The following is a 17,813-nucleotide window of genomic DNA, read 5'->3' on the forward strand; positions in this document are numbered from 1 at the left end:
TTGTCTCTTTCTGTATCATTTGAATGAAAGTGCATAAAGGACTTACGAAAGGTTATCATTAGACCTGTGACTACATTAATAGAAAACGCATGCAAATTATGACATTTAGGGTCCGTTTACCAGGCACAGTTTAATAAGCCTGGTCCTGGACTAAAATCCATGTTCAATGAAGAGTATCTATTGAAATATCTACTTAGTCAGGACAAGACTTAATCTAAAGCTGGGAAAACAGCTAAACATGTTTGAAACTGGTTTAAATAATAACATGATGTCAACCAAAAGCCACTGATCTAAATGGACTTCTAGGTCTGTGACTTCAGCTGTTTCATCATAGGCCTTCACACGCAATGGAGACACACCTGAAGGACACGGGACAATAACAATAGTGACATCTAGTGGTGTGAAATGGCTACACATCTATAACCTCGTAAACATTAGCTGTTGTACCCAATACGTGGCTTATTTTTATTTTTTTTAAATCATTATATACACATGCGTAATATTGGTATTATTGTTGCAATTAAAACAAATATATATAATAAGAATAATAAGAATGAAAATACAAATACTTAGCCTCGCTTAAATATGGTAAGAAACATTTCTAATAATGCGAAGTGAATAAAAAAAACCCACCGAGAATCATAAATTGATTACTTTGGACTTTCGCAAGCATCATATGCGACTGCTCAGGCCTTGTCACGTGTTCCATTATGAAAAATGGCCGACGGAGTAAGTGAAACAAACACAGCTGCTGAGGAAAGCGACGCCAAAGAAGAGGACCCCAAAGTTTTGGAAGTTCTTCCAGACAGCCACCCTGTTGGCGTTAGCAGCGATGAAGAGACTTCAAAAGACAAACCGGCGACCGAGAGCAACTGGTCAACACCGATCATGTCGCTGGCACGGAAGGCAACCGAGACGATCAGCAGTGGGGTCAGCTACGGTGCAGCGTTGAGAAACGCCACATCTTCGGGATCTGCCGCGAGCTCTCTGAAGTGTCCGACTAAACAAAACTCTACGGAGAATGACACCAACGCTAACCAATACCTACCGGGTACGTAACAAGAGTATTGTATTGCACGCCAATGTGGAGGTATATAAACTTAGTAGGTAGTTTCGTGCTGAACCAGTGACTTCACTCTTCTGTATCTCAACCGTCATTAGCTGTAAACACAATACATCAGAATGGCATATTCCAACATCATAAATATAGACGACTGTAATTCTAACAGTCTATATTTAATTACTTTTGAACCGGAAACTCCCCTCTCTTTCTCGCCTTTCTTTCTCTCGCTCACCTCTTTTTTTCTTTCTCTCCTGTCGTTCTTTTAATTTCCCTTTCTGTGTCTCTCCCTCTCTATATGTAGCAGTGAAGGACCATATGGCTGTGGAGCGCTCCAACCTGTTCAGTATGATGAAGCTGAGTATTAAGGGTCTGATCCAGTCTTCTCTAAGTCTGGGCAGAACCCTGGACTCTGACTACCCTCCTCTGCAGCAGTTCTTTGTGGTTCTGGAGCAGTGCCTCAAACACGGACTGAAAGGTGAGACTTGCTCTGGAACAGGGGTGACCGGACAACCCTCAGTCTGGAGCGCTACTGGGTGTGTTTCAGACTTTTATCAGGGTCTTGATTAGCTGAATCGGGTGTGTTAGTGCGGGGCTGGAGCGAAAGCCTGCACAACCAAGTTGGAGACTTGGTAGTTTTCACCCTTTAAAGAACACTACCTAAACATTCACCTTACTTCTCTCTCTGTAGTAAAGAAGTCATTCATCAATCAGAATAAGTCTATCTGGGGTCCTCTGGAGCTGGTTCAGAAGCTGTGTCCTGATTCTACTGATATTACCACCAGTGCCAGAGACCTGCCAGGGATAAAGACTGGGTTGGGTCGGGCTCGGGCCTGGCTGCATCTGGCCCTGATGCAGAAGAAGTTGTCTGACTACCTGAAAGCCCTGCTGGACAATAAATACCTCCTGGTGTGAGTAGAGCTTAAGGCTCTGTTGCGAGAACTAAATCAGTGTAATAAGTATGTAATAAACATGTAACACCGGTAAACATGTGTCCTATTCACGTTTACAGTAGTTATTGTATCTAACTTAATATATCTCTCTCTCCCTCCTTCCTCCCACAGTGAGTTCTATGATCCAGGAGCGTTGATGATGGAGGAGGAGGGAACAGTGATAGGAGGGATGCTGGTGGGGCTAAACGTCATTGATGCTAACCTCTGTATCAAAGGAGAGGACCTGGACTCCCAGGTCGGGGTCATAGACTTCTCCTTGTACCTGAAGGACCCTATGACCACTGAGACCACTAAGGAGTAAGTACAAAGACTCCAGCCACTCTAGTCATAGACTGTTCTCTCTGCTACTGCACGGCAAGCGGTACCGGAGCACCAAGTCTAGGTCCAAAAGGATCCAACAGCTTCTACCCATACACTATGTATAAACCACACTCATCTCTCTGTGATACAAAGATGAACCACACTCCTCTCTCTCTGTTATACTTTGTCTCTTCTCCTGTAACCTCTCCTTCTCTCCTCTGTCAGTGATACTAAGATGACGGCCATATTGGACCAGAAGCACTACATTGAGGAGCTGAACAGACACCTGAGCTGCTCTGTCTCTGACCTGCAGGCCAAGATGGACTCCATAGAGAAGACCAACGGCAAGCTCATTGAGGAGGTCAGAGGAGCTTATGTGTTTTAATCCTTGGTAGTGTTTATTAACCCCCTAGAGTTGATGCCTGCGGAAATCAAATTAGCGTAATACAAAATTCCCATAAATCTGTAAGTTTTTAAGATAGACATGTTTTTCCACCGCATCTGACGATGTTTCCCTTCCGCATCTGACGATGTTTCCCTTCCGCATCTGACGATGTTTCCCTTCCGCATCTGACGATGTTTCCCTTCCGCATCTGACGATGTTTCCCTTCCGCATCTGACGATGTTTCCCTTCCGCATCTGACGATGTTTCCCTTCCGCATCGGACGATGTTTCCCTTCCGCATCGGACGATGTTTCCCTTCCGCATCGGACGATGTTTCCCTTCCGCATCGGACGATGTTTCCCTTCCGCATCGGACGATGTTTCCCTTCCGCATCGGACGATGTTTCCCTTCCGCATCGGACGATGTTTCCCTTCCGCATCTGACGATGTTTCCCTTCCGCATCGGACGATGTTTCCCTTCCGCATCTGACGATGTTTCCCTTCCGCATCGGACGATGTTTCCCTTCCGCATCGGACGATATTTCCCTTCCGCATCGGACGATGTTTCCCTTCCGCATCGGACGATGTTTCCCTTCCGCATCGGACAATGTTTCCAATCCGCATCTGGGGTGAAAGGTGGCAGAGCTAGAATGGTGTTTGTCAGACCATGTGACATCCTGAAAACTGTTGTTCTCACAGAAACGTCTGTAGCATGCGAACGGTTTTACAAAGAAACATGAGACTCACGAACATGATGGTGTTCTCCGTTTTGCTTTACGACCCCCATCACATGACTCGTCCTGAAGTCGGTACCGCTGATCTGTCAACTTCTGTCTGTAGTGTCTGAATAGTTTAGCTACACACTAATATGACCCCTCTGTGGAATGGTTAGTCTCTCACAAACACAGATGAACTGAGCAAAACACAGATAGACACTTCAGAACGACTTCCTTTAGATAGTAAAAAACAAACATCTGTTTAACCATGTATGAAGCTGTTATTCAATGTCTTTCTATGGGCAGTAAGGCCAAATTCAATGTTTCAAATCCAATTTTATTTGTCACATGCGCCGAAAAGAACAGGCAACAGCGAAGTGCTTACTTACAAGCCCTTAACCAACAATACAGTTTTAAGAAAGAAAAAGTGTTGGAAGTATTTACTAAAATAAGTTTTAATTATTTTATTTTTAATTATTTTATTTTTTTATCTGTATATAAAACTATTTATTGATATTAGTTGGCAGGAGTCTTCAACATTATATATGGTCATTTGTATATAGAGTTAATAATTTCATAACGAGGACAGCAATCACTTTTGCTACCGCGCTGCATGGTCGAAGCATGAGAAAAAGAGAAGCTCACTGAGTTGTCATGAGTTCCAAACAGTCAAACCATTCGATTACAAGACCGGAGGAAATCCACATTTGTGCTATATACACCAAAGACCTATACACTGAACACAAATATATAAACCCAACATGCAACAATTTCAAAGATTTCACTGAGTTACAGTTCAAATGAGGAAATCAGTCGATTGAAATAAATACATTAGGTCCTAATCTATGGATTTCACATGACTGGGAATACAGATATGCATCTGTTGGTCACTGATACTGTTAAAAAAACATGCCTTTTAAAAAAAGTTAGGGGCCTGGATTAGAAAACCAGTCAGTATCTGGTGTGACCGCCATTTGCCTCATGCAGCGTGACACATCTTCTTATCAGAGTTGATCAGGCTGTTGATTGTGACCTGAGGAATTTTGTCCCGCTCCTCTTCAATGGCTGTGCAAAGTTGCTGTATATTGGAGGGAACTGGAACATGCAGTCGTACACATTGATCCAGAGCATCCCACACATGCTCAATGGGTGACGTGTCTGGTGAGTATGCAGGCCATGGAAGAATTGGGACATTTTCACTTTCCAGGAATTGTGTACAGATTATTGCGACATGGTGATGGCGGCGGATGAATGGCACGACAATGGGCCTCAAGATCCCGTCACGGTAACTCTTTGAATTCAAATTGCCATCAATAAAATACAATTGTGTTCGTTGTCCATAGGTTATGCAATGGGCTCCTGAGTGGTGCAGCGGTCTAGGGCACTGCATCTCAGTGCAAGAGGCGTTACTGCAGTCCCTGGTTCGAATCCAGGCTGCATCACATCCGGCCGTGTTTGGGAGTCCCATTGGGCGGCACAGAAAATGCCCAGCGTTGTCCGGGGTAGGCCGTCACTGTAAATAAGAATTTGTTCTTATAGATAAATGCCTGCCCATATCATAACCCCACCGCTACCATGGAACACAAGCTTGACATCAGCAAACCCACACAATGATCTGCCCGGAACAGTTGAAACCGGGATTCATCCGTGAAGAGCACACTGTTCCAGCGTGTCAGTGGCCATGGAAGGTGAGCATTTGCCCACTGAAGTCAGTACGACGCTGAACTGCAGTCACGTCAAGACCCTGGTGAGGACGACAAGCTTTCCTTAGACGGTAAGCCCACAGTTCCATCAGCTGTCCGGGTGGCAGGTCCCACAGTTCCATCAGCTGTCCGGTTGGCTGGTCTCAGATGTGAAGAAGCCAGATGTGGGCTGGAATGGTTACATGTTGTTGGTCCCACAGGTGAAGAAGCCAGATGTGGGCTGGAATGGTTACATGTTGTTTGCGGTTGTGAGGCCGGTTGGACAGACTACCAAATTCTCTAAAACAAAATATGATAATTTATCTAGCAACATCTCTGGTGGACATTCCTGCAGTCAGCATGCCGATTGCGCATTGTGTGACAAAACTGCACATTTTAGTGGCCTTTTGTCCCCAGCACAAGGTGCACCTGTGTAATGGTCAGGCTGTTTAATCAGCTTCTTGATATGCCACACCTGTCAGGTGGATGGATTATTTTGGCAAAAGAGAAATGCACACCAACAGGGATGTAAACACATTTGTGCACAACTTTTGAGATACGCTTTCTGTGCATATGGAACATTTCTGGATCTTTTATTTCAGCTCATCAATCAATCAAATGTATTTATAAAGCCCTTCTTACATCAGCCAATCTCACAAAGTGCTATACAGAAGCCCAGCATAAAACCCCAAACGGCAAGCAATGCAGATGTAGAAGCACGGTGGCTAGGAAAAACTCCCTAGAAATGGCCAGAACCTAGAGAGGAACCAGGCTATGAGGGGTGGCCAGTCCTCTTCTGGCTGTGCCAGGTGGAGATTATAACAGAACATGTCCAAGATGTTCAAATGTTCATAGATGACCAGCAGGGTCAGATAATAATTGTCACAGTGGTTGTAGAGGGTGCAACAGGTCAGCACCTCAGGAGTAAATGTCAGTTGGCTTTAGAGGCTTTCAGCGTTAGAGACAGCAGGTGCGAGAGAGAGAGTGTCGAAAACAGCAGGTACAGGACAGGAAGCACATCCGGTGAACAGGTCAGGGTTCCATAGCCGCAGGCAGAACAGTTGAAACTGGAGCAGCAGCACGGCCAGGTGGACTGGGGACTGCAAGGGTTCATCATGCCAGGTAGTCCTGAGACATGGTCCTAGGGCTCAGGTCCTCCAAGAGAGCGAGAATTAGAGGGAGCATACTTAAATTCACACACACCGGATAAGACAGGAGAAATACTCCAGATATAACAGACTGACCCTAGCCCCCCAACACACAAACTATTGAAGCATAAATACTGGAGGCTGAGACAGCTCGTGAAACATGAGACCAACACTTTACATGCTGTGTTTTATATTTTTCCAGTATACATCATTCAGACAGACAGAAGTCAGCTCATGAGTTCCATCAGCAGCAGATTTTCATTTAGAAAATGAATGTGTTTATGCAATGCAATGTTAGTGCTTCAAATCGTATCGCACAGAATCGTTTCAAACTGAAACGTATCGTATCGGAGCCCATGTATCCAGATACATGGAATTGTCTTGAAAGGTAGAGATGCACATCTGTAGTTATAACCCTACATAATGCTTGTGGATCTGTTATATAACCCTATGTAGTTGTTGTGTGTTCTATTACTTACTATATGTAATGATTTATGGATGTTTATAACCATATAGTCCTTACAGATGTGTTGTAACCCTACATAGTGCTTATAGGTGTGTTAACCCCACAGTCCTTACAGGTGTGTTAACCCCACAGCCCTTACGGGTTTGTTAACCCCACAGCCCTTGCGGGTGTGTTAACCCCACAGCCCTTGCGGGTGTGTTAACCCCACAGCCCTTGCGGGTGTGTTAACCCCACAGCCCTTGCGGGTGTGTTAACCCCACAGCCCTTGCGGGTGTGTTAACCCCACAGCCCTTGCGGGTGTGTTAACCCCACAGCCCTTGCGGGTGTGTTAACCCCACAGCCCTTGCGGGTGTGTTAACCCCACAGCCCTTGCGGGTGTGTTAACCCCACAGCCCTTGCGGGTGGGTTCATGTTTTTATGTTTTATTAATCGAGTTAATCGCAGGATTTGCTGTGATTAATCGCAAATTCCCTAATTTGCTCAGTGTGAACTGTAGTTTAAGATTTTCATACAAAAAAGCATTACAAGAATATTCTCGTGTTGAATTTGTCTAAAGTAATGGTTAGTCAAATGAGGTAAAGTGAGAAAAGCAGACGTTCTTTAGCCTCTGTGTCAACGTGTTTTTACATGGTAGATTTGAGCTGTATAGATTTATTTAGGTGTTTTCAGTGTATTTTAACACTTTCAGACAATGAGATTAATGGGGGGAAAATAACCCTACATAGTGCTTATTGATGTGTTATAACCCTACATAGTGCTTATTGATGTGTTATAACCCTACTTATTGATGTGTTATAACCCTACATAGTGCTCATTGTGTTATAACCCTACATAACCCTACTTATTGATGTGTTATAACCCTACATAGTGCTTATTGATGTGTTATAACCCTACATAGTGCCTATTGATGTGTTATAACCCTACATAGTGCCTATTGTTGTGTTATAACCCTACATAGTGCCTATTGATAACCCTACATAGTGCTTATTGCTGTGTTATAACCCTACATAGTGCCTATTGATAACCCTACATAGTGCTTATTGATGTGTTATAACCCTACATAGTGCTTATTGATGTGTTATAATCCTACAGTTGACAGCAGCGACAGACAGAATTAACTCTTTACGGGAGGAACAGGAAACACTGAGACATGAGAATGAGACCATCGTCCAGAGCAACCAGAAGAAAGAGGAGGTCAGGACTCACTGCTTTTACTCTGTGTAACTTTAATCTAACTCAGACAACATGAAGAGCTGGCATTTCACGTCCTGTGTGATGTCCTAGGTGACCCTGGAGGACAGTGCAGTAGAGCTGGAGACATACAGACAGACACGACAGGGCCTGGATGAGATGTACAGTGTGGTCTGGAAACAGTACCAGGAGGAGAAACGCATCAGACAGGTGTGTGTGTGTGTGAGAGAGAGAGAAACAGTACCAAGAGGAGAAACGCATCAGGTGTGAGTGAAACAGTACCAGGAGGAGAAATGCATCAGACAGGTGTGTGAGAAACAGTACCAGGAGGAGAAATGCATCAGACAGGTGTGTGAGAAACAGTACCAGGAGGAGAAATGCATCAGACAGGTGTGTGTGAGAAACAGTACCAGGAGGAGAAAAGCATCAGACAGGTGTGTGTGTGTGTGTGTGAGAAACAGTACCAGGAGGAGAAAAGCATCAGACAGGTGTGTGTGTGTGTGTGTGTGAGAAACAGTACCAGGAGGAGAAAAGCATCAGACAGGTGTGTGTGTGAGAAACAGTACCAGGAGGAGAAAAGCATCAGACAGGTGTGTGTGTGAGAAACAGTACCAGGAGGAGAAAAGCATCAGACAGGTGTGTGTGTGTGAGAAACAGTACCAGGAGGAGAAATGCATCAGACAGGTGTGTGTGTGTGTGAGAAACAGTACCAGGAGGAGAAAAGCATCAGACAGGTGTGTGTAACAGCAAGATGAACAACGAGCTCTACATTTCTTTAAGAGACCCTAGCTAACTGCCTCTACAATAGGTGTGTGTGTTCCTGTACATTTTATTCCTGTGTGTAGGAGTTGGAGAGGGAGCTGGAGCTGCAGGTAGGACTAAAGCAGGAGATGGAGATGGCCATGAGGCTGCTGGAGAAAGACACACATGAGAAACAGGACACACTGCAAGCCCTCCGACAACAACTAGACCAGGTCAAAACCCTCAACCTGCAGATGTTCCATAAGACACAGGTAACACACACTCACACACACTCTCACTTACGCAGCAACACCCTCGTGAGTACACACCTCTTGACAGAATGTGTGTGCAGGACTGTGAGCGTGAGGCCCAGAGGAAGCAGGAGGAAGAGGGACAGCTGGAGGAGAAGATAAACCAGATGAAGACCACCATTAAGGAGATGGAGCAGAGGTGTGTGTGTGTGTGTACAGGGTGGTTTCCATGATGGTTTCTTTGTTTTAACAGGATTGAATTGTAGCCCATGTATTTTCAGACTGCAGAACTCTGAGCGTGATCGCAGACAAAGTGACCAGATGGACATGAGGACAGAGCTGGAGGGCAGGGTAGCCTCCCTACAGAAACAACTGTCTGACCTGGACACACTGAGGTACGTAAGCACGGGGATACACACACACACACAGACGTTGTGACCCACTCCCCTGTCTCCCTAGGCTGGGTCTGGAGAGTGATCTGTGCAGTGAGAAGGAGCAGAGACAGGCCATTCAGAGAGCTCTACAGAGAGAACAGGACAACAGCACCGAGCTACGCACCCAACTACAGCAGATACAGGGGCTACACACGGTCAGCTTCTCTCACACACACACAGAGAAAAGAGAAGTCTACCTCCTGTTTTTCTTCTGAGCTGGTTTCTGTGTGTCTCTAGGAGCTGCAGGATGTTCGTCAGGAGAAGCAGCAGCTCCAGCAGACCTGTCAGGAGCAGGAGACGGCCTTACAGGAGATGGGCCTACACCTCAGCCAGTGAGTACTGTACTAGACGGCCTTACAGGAGATGGGCCTACACCTCAGCCAGTGAGTACTGTAGTACACGGCCTTACAGGAGATGGGCCTACACCTCAGCCAGTGAGTACTGTACTAGACGGCCTTACAGGAGATGGGCCTACACCTCAGCCAGTGAGTACTGTAGTACACGGCCTTACAGGAGATGGGCCTACACCTCAGCCAGTGAGTACTGTACTAGACGGCCTTACAGGAGATGGGCCTACACCTCAGCCAGTGAGTACTGTACTAGACGGCCTTACAGGAGATGGGCCTACACCTCAGCCAGTGAGTACTGTACTAGACGGCCTTACAGGAGATGGGCCTATACCTCAGCCAGTGAGTACTGTACCACACGGCCTTACAGGAGATGGGCCTATTTACATCTCTCTTCCTTCCTGTGTTCCATCTGTTTATCTTTGTGTGACTCATCTCTCTTGTAGGTCTAAACTGAAGATGGAGGACTTCAAAGAAGTCAACAAAGCCCTGAAGGTAAGGTGTTCACTGTCCTACATGAACACTTCCCCTAGCCCACCTTACACCAAGTCTCTACGGTGAAGAACAGACGAGACATCGGCACTCACCGCTGGTCTTAGAATTCTCCTTGTACCTGAACGACCCCATGAGCCCCACCTTCACAGCACAGACTCATTTCTGTAATCATTCGTGATTGAGCATTGTTGTCTCTGTGTCCATCAGGGCCAAGCCTGGCTGAAAGATGATGAGGCTACACAGTGTAAACAATGCCAGAAGGAGTTCTCCATCGCTCGCAGAAAGGTACGGCTCTGTCCATCCATCTCTTCGTTGTGGACTCTGGTCTGTGGCAGATGTTTAGAAAGGCCTTTGTATGAAATGCTGTCATTTGCCACAAGGTTAACAAATATAGTTCTACTAAATGTCCCTGTTTTTTCCTGTCTGTTTGTCTGTAGCACCACTGTAGGAACTGTGGAGATATCTACTGTAACAGTTGTTCTAGTAATGAGTTGGCCCTGCCCTCCTACCCTCGACCTGTACGAGTCTGTGACATCTGTCACTCACTACTGCTGCAGAGGAGCAGCTCTTCCTCCTGACGGAACACACACACACCTCTTCTTCCTCCTGACGGAACACACACACACACCTCTTCTTCCTCCTGACGGAACACACACACACACCTCTTCTTCCTCCTGACGGAACACACACACACACCTCTTCTTCCTCCTGACGGAACACACACCTCTTCTTCCTCCTGACGGAACACACACACACACACACACTTCTTCCTCCTGACGGAACACGCACACACACCTCTTCCTCCTGACGGAATACACACTCACACGCTTCACTAATAATCTTTCTTCCCTCACTGTGCTCAAAGCCCACAGAGAACATTTTAATCAAATTTGAGCAGGGAGGCTGTGTTAAGTTCTGTTTTGCCACTAACCTGAAATTCAGGATGTTTGGGCACGGTTGACTGTTGAACCCTCTGCCTTTTCTCATCTCCCCTGGGTGGATTTCAAAGTAAGATGAAGAATAGTTAGTTAGCCAGCTAATTGTCATGTTACTAACTCCATATTCCTCTAGGATGCTGAATTTAAAATGATAGTTGTGGGGTGGGGGGGTGTAGAGTATGGAACACGTCAGTCTTTGTTGTATTATGAATGACCCAGAATGTCACAATTGTGGGAAAATGTTAGATGAACTGACCTTCAATAATTTCATTGTTGATTCACTTATAGACCTTTTCAAAACTCTTGATTTAAATGTCTGAGGCGATTATATATAGTTTCACATGATTCTTTCACTTCCATTGAAGCAAAGGAACCAAGTTCATTTCCTCAACCTGCCTTGCTGAACAATTGTGGATTTGTTGTTGTAAATGACAGAATGTTAACACATACCAAGAAAGGTCTATTTTACAATGTATATAAATAACGATAATTGTGACTAGTGCTACTAAACAGCCAATTTCTGCCGATTCATTGGGGCTTGTTTTGAGCAACATGTTTTCTATATAGATATCTAATTTAATAAAACATATCTGAATGTGTTTGACTGTCTAAGGAACCACTCACGTCAAACAGGACAAAGACATTTATCGATCTTAAAATTGTATTTACTCTTGTCCACCTTACAAGAAATACGAAGAGAAAATTCCACATAGGCAGTAGAAAGAAACCTTTATAAACAGAAACTTAGTTTGCTAAATAAGTATCCATCCGGCATGGAGAATTCCCCATAACAATCTTCATTATAAAACAAACATGCTCTTAGTTCCATGTTAACGTCACACTACTTCGACAGAGAGTCCAGAAATGTTTGCACCTACTGGAGAAAAGAGAACATCTAGAAGACTATTTACAGAAGTGTTGGTTCATCCACTCAGGGATGGGGCCAATTGCTTTTCAATTACAAAAATGTGGTTTACTTTCTGAATTGACTAGTTTACCGCAACCCTTCACAGTGAACTACTCTGGGTCACAGTTGGTTATTTGAATCTTCCAGGTAACGATGATGAAACAAGCATTCCGACCACGGTCATAGTTTGCATTGCTGCAGTCATGTCAATAACAATAGTAGGAGCAGGTGAAAACAAAAAGTCAAAGGGACCTCAATCATTAATACGATCAGTCTAAAACAAAACATCCAGGTGAGAACTACAATTCCAGTCCTTCCAGCAGAATGCATGCTTGGTTAAAGAACTACATCCCCCATCCTGCCCCCAGGCCATTGGAACTCCTGTCTCCTCGTCCACCGCCGCTGTAGTAACTGCTGCTCATACCGCCCTGGTTACCTGACAGGAGAGAGATACACACTATAGGACCGAGGAGTTCAGAAGTCACACACAGTAAAGCTTGATAGTTCAAGGCTGGTCAACAGTGGTGGAGGTGCATGTGAACAGGGGGTGTGTTTTACAGAGCTGATACTCACTATAGTCACTGTAACCTCCCATGCTGCCCTGGCTGCTGTAGCCTCCAGAGTATCCAGAGCTCAGCCCTCCACTGCTATAGGAGGACTGGTTCCCCATACCCCCCTGCATCGGACTGCCGTACGAGCCATTACTGCCTCCTGCTGTAGAGTTGAGGAACAGCTCCACATAGCGGTGCTCTGCAGGACAGACAGATGGTTAGTACATGTATTAATCATTAAGGTAGGAAAATAAGGAGGGATTATGGGGTAGGAGGAAGAATTGTGGGGGGGGGGTACATTTTAAAGTGCCTTTCATAATAGCTGTGGCCGGCTCAAACCAAAACAACTTCAAACAAAGACAGACTCACGCATGTTGGCTTTGTCCTTTGACATAGCTGTCACAGCATCCTCGTGTGTAGCAAACTCCACGTCAGCCTCTCCTGTCACTCTGCCGTCTGGCCCGATCTCTACATGCACTCTCACTGGGTTCAGAGGAGAGAAGAACTACGGAGAGAGGGAGCAGTGTGTTATTCTCACCGTCTCTCACACAGACCATTCTTAGTAGGAGATCCTAGAACTCACATTGTAGATGTCAGTCTCTGTGGCTCTGTAGGGCAGACCCCTCATGTGAACACAGTGACCCGTGGTGCTCTGGAAGGAGGAGCTACTGTCACCATACCGCCCATCAGACACACCTGTGGTTAGACACACCTTAGTTAAGGAGAGACCGGTCTGGGACATTGGGGCATATACAGTCTCTCATCATGATAGAAATGTACATAGAGGGCTAGGAAGAATATGACTGGGAGACCGTTATGATCCATAATCATGACCCTTTTGACTGATCATCGTTCCCTCTTACTCCATCCAGATGATCAAAAACAAAAACTTTCTTCTTACACTGGGTAGATATTATACACACACACCTCCACCATAGCCTCCGCGTCTGGCCCTGTCGTAAGAGCCCCCTCCTCGGCCCCCCATCATGTTGTACCCACGGCCCCCAGACGGTCTGTCATAGGGCCCCGGTCTCTGCATCCCCATAGGTTTCCTCTGGGGTTCGTAGTGGGTCCTCACCTCGGCACGGCTGCTCTTGAAGATCTCAATGTACCTGAGATGCATACAGTACACACACCACCATGAAGACCACCACACACAGGAGGAGGTGTAGACTAGAGCTAGCTACTGTACAGCTCCTAAGGCTGAATCAATGTGTGTTCAAATGGAAAGGGCACCAATAAAGTTGGATGTTCACTATTCAGTTGCTGAGCTGACATTTTTCTGTAGTTGCTGGTCATTGAGGGTACTGATAAAGTTGGGTTATTCAGGCCAGGTGCTGCCATGTGCACTACTGTTTCGTAGGTAGGTGAGACTTGATCTAGTGGGTAACAGTATACTGTGCAGTATAAAGCCTTGACAGTACAACAGGCACTTTTCTTATGGTCACCTGCAGGTACCCGATACAGTTAACACTGAGGTTACAGTACAATCTGTGTCCCTGTTGTGGTCATTGTCCTGTTGTTATCCATGGAGACACACTTTCATTACCTGTGAGTGTCAGTGGGCAGGGTCCTTGTCCTCATGTTGAATGGCCCTCAGTGAGTTAGAACACCTGGGAGAATCGTATCTGTCTATTCATTGGCTACCTGTACTGATGTTTAGTGCCCAGGAACCAATCAGTTTCACTCTTAAAATGGATATGCCAAATTAAACTGCAATTTTTACTCTGCGACGAACCTGAGAGCTTACAAGTCACCTCGGCACTAAACTCAGAATATGATCTATCTCCCAATGGTTTTAAGAACAAGAGAATGTGCTTAATTTTCCCAACGACTGCTGTGAGTGAATGAGTGTTAGTGTGTTTTTATCCAATATTGTAACTATGTGTCTTTACAGTCAATATCTGAGTACGTGTTGTCTTAAATGAACAGATAACTTTTTACTGTTCTGTTGAGTGTCAGTCAGTTATACCTGTGGTTAATGTTTATAAGTTGTACACCATAAGAAATGCAACTTTATCCAGCCAACCAACCAACCATCCCCACCTGTGCCCTATTCTTTCCTTGTGTTTCTTTAGAGCCTTTTCAGCTATATCCTGTGAAGCAAACTGCACGAAGGCCTCCCCCGTACTCCTCCCCTGGAAGTCCAGCGGCAATGTTATCCCATTTGGCACGATTTCCAACCCTTCAACCCAAGGACAGATAACCCCAGTGGGGGACACAGTAAATCACATGCCCAGTTACAGAAAGGTAGCTTTCTCTGTTGTTGCTTTATTTCTTTTGTATGATAGATTTTTTTTTAAATAAATTAAAAAAATAAAGATAATGAAAACTTTACATTATGTAATGTACACACCTGGTGAGTGTTTTTAACCAATGAGTTAATTACCATTCATGGTACTTAATTTTACTGCAACATAAAGGAGGATGAGAGGAAAGAGTGAGCGAAAAAGAAAAGGAGAGAGAGAGAGAAGAGGATACAGAAGAGACTGTAGATGTGAAGGCATAAAAAGGAGTGGCTCTGGTAGTACCTTTAGTACCCACCCATTCTATAATTGTCCCAATGGGATGAATTAAAGGACCACTGTCAATGAGTGACAGAGACTAGCATGTCAGGCCTGATTGGTCAAATCTTTGGACAGAATAATTATTTTTGTTTTAAGTATTGGTTGGGACCAAAGCAGTGATAGAGAAAATTAGGTGATGGGGGAAATCCTGGACAAACTATAGCTTATATAATGTAAGTCGCTCTGGTTTAGACTGTCTGCTAAATGTCTGAAAAATGTAGATGATCCTGGATCATTGATGAGGGCTGAGGACGGTCACCTACTCCTACAGGCTGTTATGGGGCTGTTCTTATGAACCAAGCTACTAGTACCTGAGAGGAACTGGACGATCTCCTCCTTGCTGCAGCCGAAGGGGAGGCCTCGGAGCCTGACCAGGCCGTCTCCAGTCGTCTCTGGGCTGCTTGAACCAGAATGTTTCATCACCCAGTCCATCTCCACATTGTTGGATTTAAACACTGAGAAAACAACACATACAGTCACTACTGATAGTGCTACACAATGTAAACAGCTGAGAAATGTAGCCCAAAATGAGGTCCCAAGGCACATATTATGCTTCTGCTGCAAATATTGAAACTTCAAGATGTACAGTGACACAAAAACACACACACAGAGAGACGCACACACCTTCCACATATCTGTGGCCCATGGTTTCTCTGTCCTTCTTCACAGCGATCTTCAGGTCATCCTCGTTCTCCAGCTCCACGAAGGCCTCTCCGCTGGGTCTGCCCTCACGTGTGGAGGTAAAATGGATGCTGGTGCCATTGTTGGCGATTTTACAATCTATATACCAAGAAGAGTTTAGAGGGACTCACAGTTATCTCAGCTGTGAGAGGCTATAAAACGTGTAGTATAAAGCTATACAGGTGTTATCGTAAAGGTGTTACCTGAGAAGAACCTCTGTATTTCATCCACAGAGCAGGACCATGGTAGACCTCTCATACGCACCACGTAACCCTCTCCATCAGACATGGTTGGTATTCTCTTAAACCTGAGGAGACGTAAATTAACTAGCTACCTTTACTCAGCTAGCCTAAGTTTCTTGGCTAATAATATTTAACTACGTAACTAGTTAGCTAGCTGGCCATCTACATTGTATTTTACTTTTAGGTAAGTGAATGCAGTTAACTAGCTAATCGTGTCTTATAACGTTAGACTTTTTAAATTGCTGCAAATGCTAGCTGGTAGCTATCTAACAATGTTAGCACATTGTGAATTTAGCTAGCGCATTGTTGTTAGTAGCTTACGTTAAATACATTTTGCTGGCTACAGTAGCTAAATTCATTATCATGAAACACATGATTGCACCTAACAAAATAGCTAGATTACGTTAATTTGGCTAACGTTATTAGATCATAATTTGATCCTCAGACAGTCATACACAAATGGCAGGCCTGGCGTTAGCTACCTGGCTTGCTACCAGTAGCTTGATCAAATTGGATGGCATAAACCGCAAGCAAGGACTCACAAGGTAAAAGTAATATCACAAATCATATTCGTTGAAAAATAGACATAGCTACCTGTTAATTTGGATACAGTGGCAATATTATCACAACCAGGATTGTTAGTATAGCTAGCTGTGCATCGGAATCAGGTCGGTCTTTTTCTGCTAGTTAGCGCCAATCTCGCTAACTAGGTCCACGCCCTAAAAGCATGACGTAGCCTGTCTGGGCCCTATATCTGTGGACCCATTTGTAATTTTATTTTTTTTACTGAGGACACGGAAGTGAAAACTGAACTGTATTAGTGCTGTAGACTACATGACACCTTGCTAGCTTCTTGGAAAACTTGGAAAGCTAGTTCTTCCTTTCAGATTCAACATTTACATTGCTTTCCTTTTGCTCTTGAGAAAAAAATGCACTCACATTACTCTAAGGTACATTCCTAATCTAGAAATTAGAAATGTAAATTTTAACATTAAAGGCCCAGTACAGTCAAAACATGTTTTCCTGTGTTTTCTGTTATATTGTACAACAGCTGATGAAACTAACACTGGAAAAGTTTTTAAAACATTTATCAGTGTTTTTATTTTCTGATAGTTGGCTGGTTGAAAATACAATCTACAAAGGACCTAATTAGCAGGTTGGGTGGGAGTTTTGGCTTTCCATGGTGACATCACCATGCAGTAAATTAGTTAATAGACCAATAACAAAGAGAGTTCCAAACCTCTCTGCTAATGGGCGGATTCGATTATGCTGAGCCGCAGGGAACCGGTCTATGGTCCGTGACGTGAATGGGAAAAAGCGGTGAGGGAGGAGTGCCCTTCTCAAATTGAACATTAATCTGTATTGCTCATTCATGTTGTCAACAAGGCAGCATGGTGCATAGTCCAGAAACATACATCTATTTTCTACAAAACACATGTTTTAATTTTCTAACTACACTGAACAAAAATTGGTGCTGAGGAGTATTTCTGTCTGTAATAAATACCTTTTTGGGGGAGGGGGAATGTCTGGGCCTGGCTCCCCAGTGAGTGGGCCTGGCTGCCAAGTGGTTGGGCCTATTTTTGTGTTCAGTATAGTTTTAATTGGGAAGGCAGATAAAGGGTTTTTATTTAAAGAAATCACTTTTGCATGTGTAGTCACAGACTTCTACTCATTACACTTTGTGCTTAATTAGGTCACTTTTGTTTTGTGGGCTTTGAACATGCACTTGGTTCATGCCTGGGAGGCAGACCAGTTTCAAA

At 44.6% G+C, this 17,813-nt stretch overlaps 2 protein-coding genes across 5 annotated transcripts; one reads left to right on the forward strand and one right to left on the reverse strand.

Annotated features, from left to right (window-relative positions):
* Positions 1-684: 684 nt before the first annotated feature.
* On the forward strand, positions 685-11,704 carry LOC110504628 (RUN and FYVE domain-containing protein 1). 3 transcript variants are annotated; one of them, XM_036970217.1, is made up of 15 exons: positions 685-1,051; positions 1,365-1,538; positions 1,752-1,971; positions 2,125-2,310; positions 2,539-2,674; positions 7,801-7,902; positions 7,993-8,109; positions 8,745-8,912; positions 8,993-9,090; positions 9,158-9,286; positions 9,351-9,480; positions 9,563-9,657; positions 10,119-10,167; positions 10,375-10,452; positions 10,605-11,704. In XM_036970217.1, the coding sequence occupies exons 1-15, from the start codon at positions 718-720 to the stop codon at positions 10,743-10,745; spliced, it is 2,157 nt and encodes a 718-aa protein (XP_036826112.1). In that variant the 5' UTR covers positions 685-717; the 3' UTR covers positions 10,746-11,704. The 3 variants fall into 3 exon arrangements, with proteins under 3 accessions (XP_036826112.1, XP_036826113.1, XP_036826114.1); XM_036970218.1 differs by having other exon boundaries at positions 1,368-1,538; XM_036970219.1 differs by having other exon boundaries at positions 687-1,051; positions 9,173-9,286.
* Positions 11,705-11,748: 44 nt separating this feature from the next.
* LOC110504629 (heterogeneous nuclear ribonucleoprotein H) lies at positions 11,749-16,801 on the reverse strand. Of its 2 annotated transcripts, none has more exons than XM_021583394.2 (10): positions 16,648-16,801; positions 16,015-16,118; positions 15,755-15,910; positions 15,442-15,585; positions 14,610-14,748; positions 13,491-13,675; positions 13,147-13,259; positions 12,933-13,068; positions 12,586-12,762; positions 11,749-12,448 (listed from the first exon to the last, which is right to left on the reverse strand). In XM_021583394.2, the coding sequence occupies exons 2-10, from the start codon at positions 16,097-16,099 to the stop codon at positions 12,357-12,359; spliced, it is 1,227 nt and encodes a 408-aa protein (XP_021439069.1). In that variant the 5' UTR covers positions 16,100-16,118; positions 16,648-16,801; the 3' UTR covers positions 11,749-12,356. The 2 variants fall into 2 exon arrangements, with proteins under 2 accessions (XP_021439069.1, XP_036826115.1); XM_036970220.1 differs by having other exon boundaries at positions 11,753-12,452.
* Positions 16,802-17,813: the final 1,012 nt, after the last annotated feature.

Source organism: Oncorhynchus mykiss, chromosome 31, assembly GCF_013265735.2.
Source record: "Oncorhynchus mykiss isolate Arlee chromosome 31, USDA_OmykA_1.1, whole genome shotgun sequence".
Classification (NCBI taxonomy): domain Eukaryota; kingdom Metazoa; phylum Chordata; class Actinopteri; order Salmoniformes; family Salmonidae; genus Oncorhynchus; species Oncorhynchus mykiss.

Excerpts from the sequence above, each read along its gene's own strand:
- LOC110504628 (XM_036970217.1), top strand. The coding sequence starts at position 718 with ATGGCCGACGGAGTAAGTGAAACAAACACAGCTGCTGAGGAAAGCGAC. Across the intron at positions 8,110-8,744 it reads AGGAGAAACGCATCAGACAG|GAGTTGGAGAGGGAGCTGGA; the intron begins GTGTGTGTGTGT and ends TCCTGTGTGTAG. Across the intron at positions 9,287-9,350 it reads TCTGACCTGGACACACTGAG|GCTGGGTCTGGAGAGTGATC; the intron begins GTACGTAAGCAC and ends CTGTCTCCCTAG.
- LOC110504629 (XM_021583394.2), bottom strand. The coding sequence starts at position 16,099 with ATGTCTGATGGAGAGGGTTACGTGGTGCGTATGAGAGGTCTACCATGG. Across the intron at positions 13,260-13,490 it reads ACGCGGAGGCTATGGTGGAG|GTGTGTCTGATGGGCGGTAT; the intron begins GTGTGTGTGTAT and ends GTCTAACCACAG. Across the intron at positions 12,449-12,585 it reads GGGAGGTTACAGTGACTATA|GTAACCAGGGCGGTATGAGC; the intron begins GTGAGTATCAGC and ends CTCTCCTGTCAG.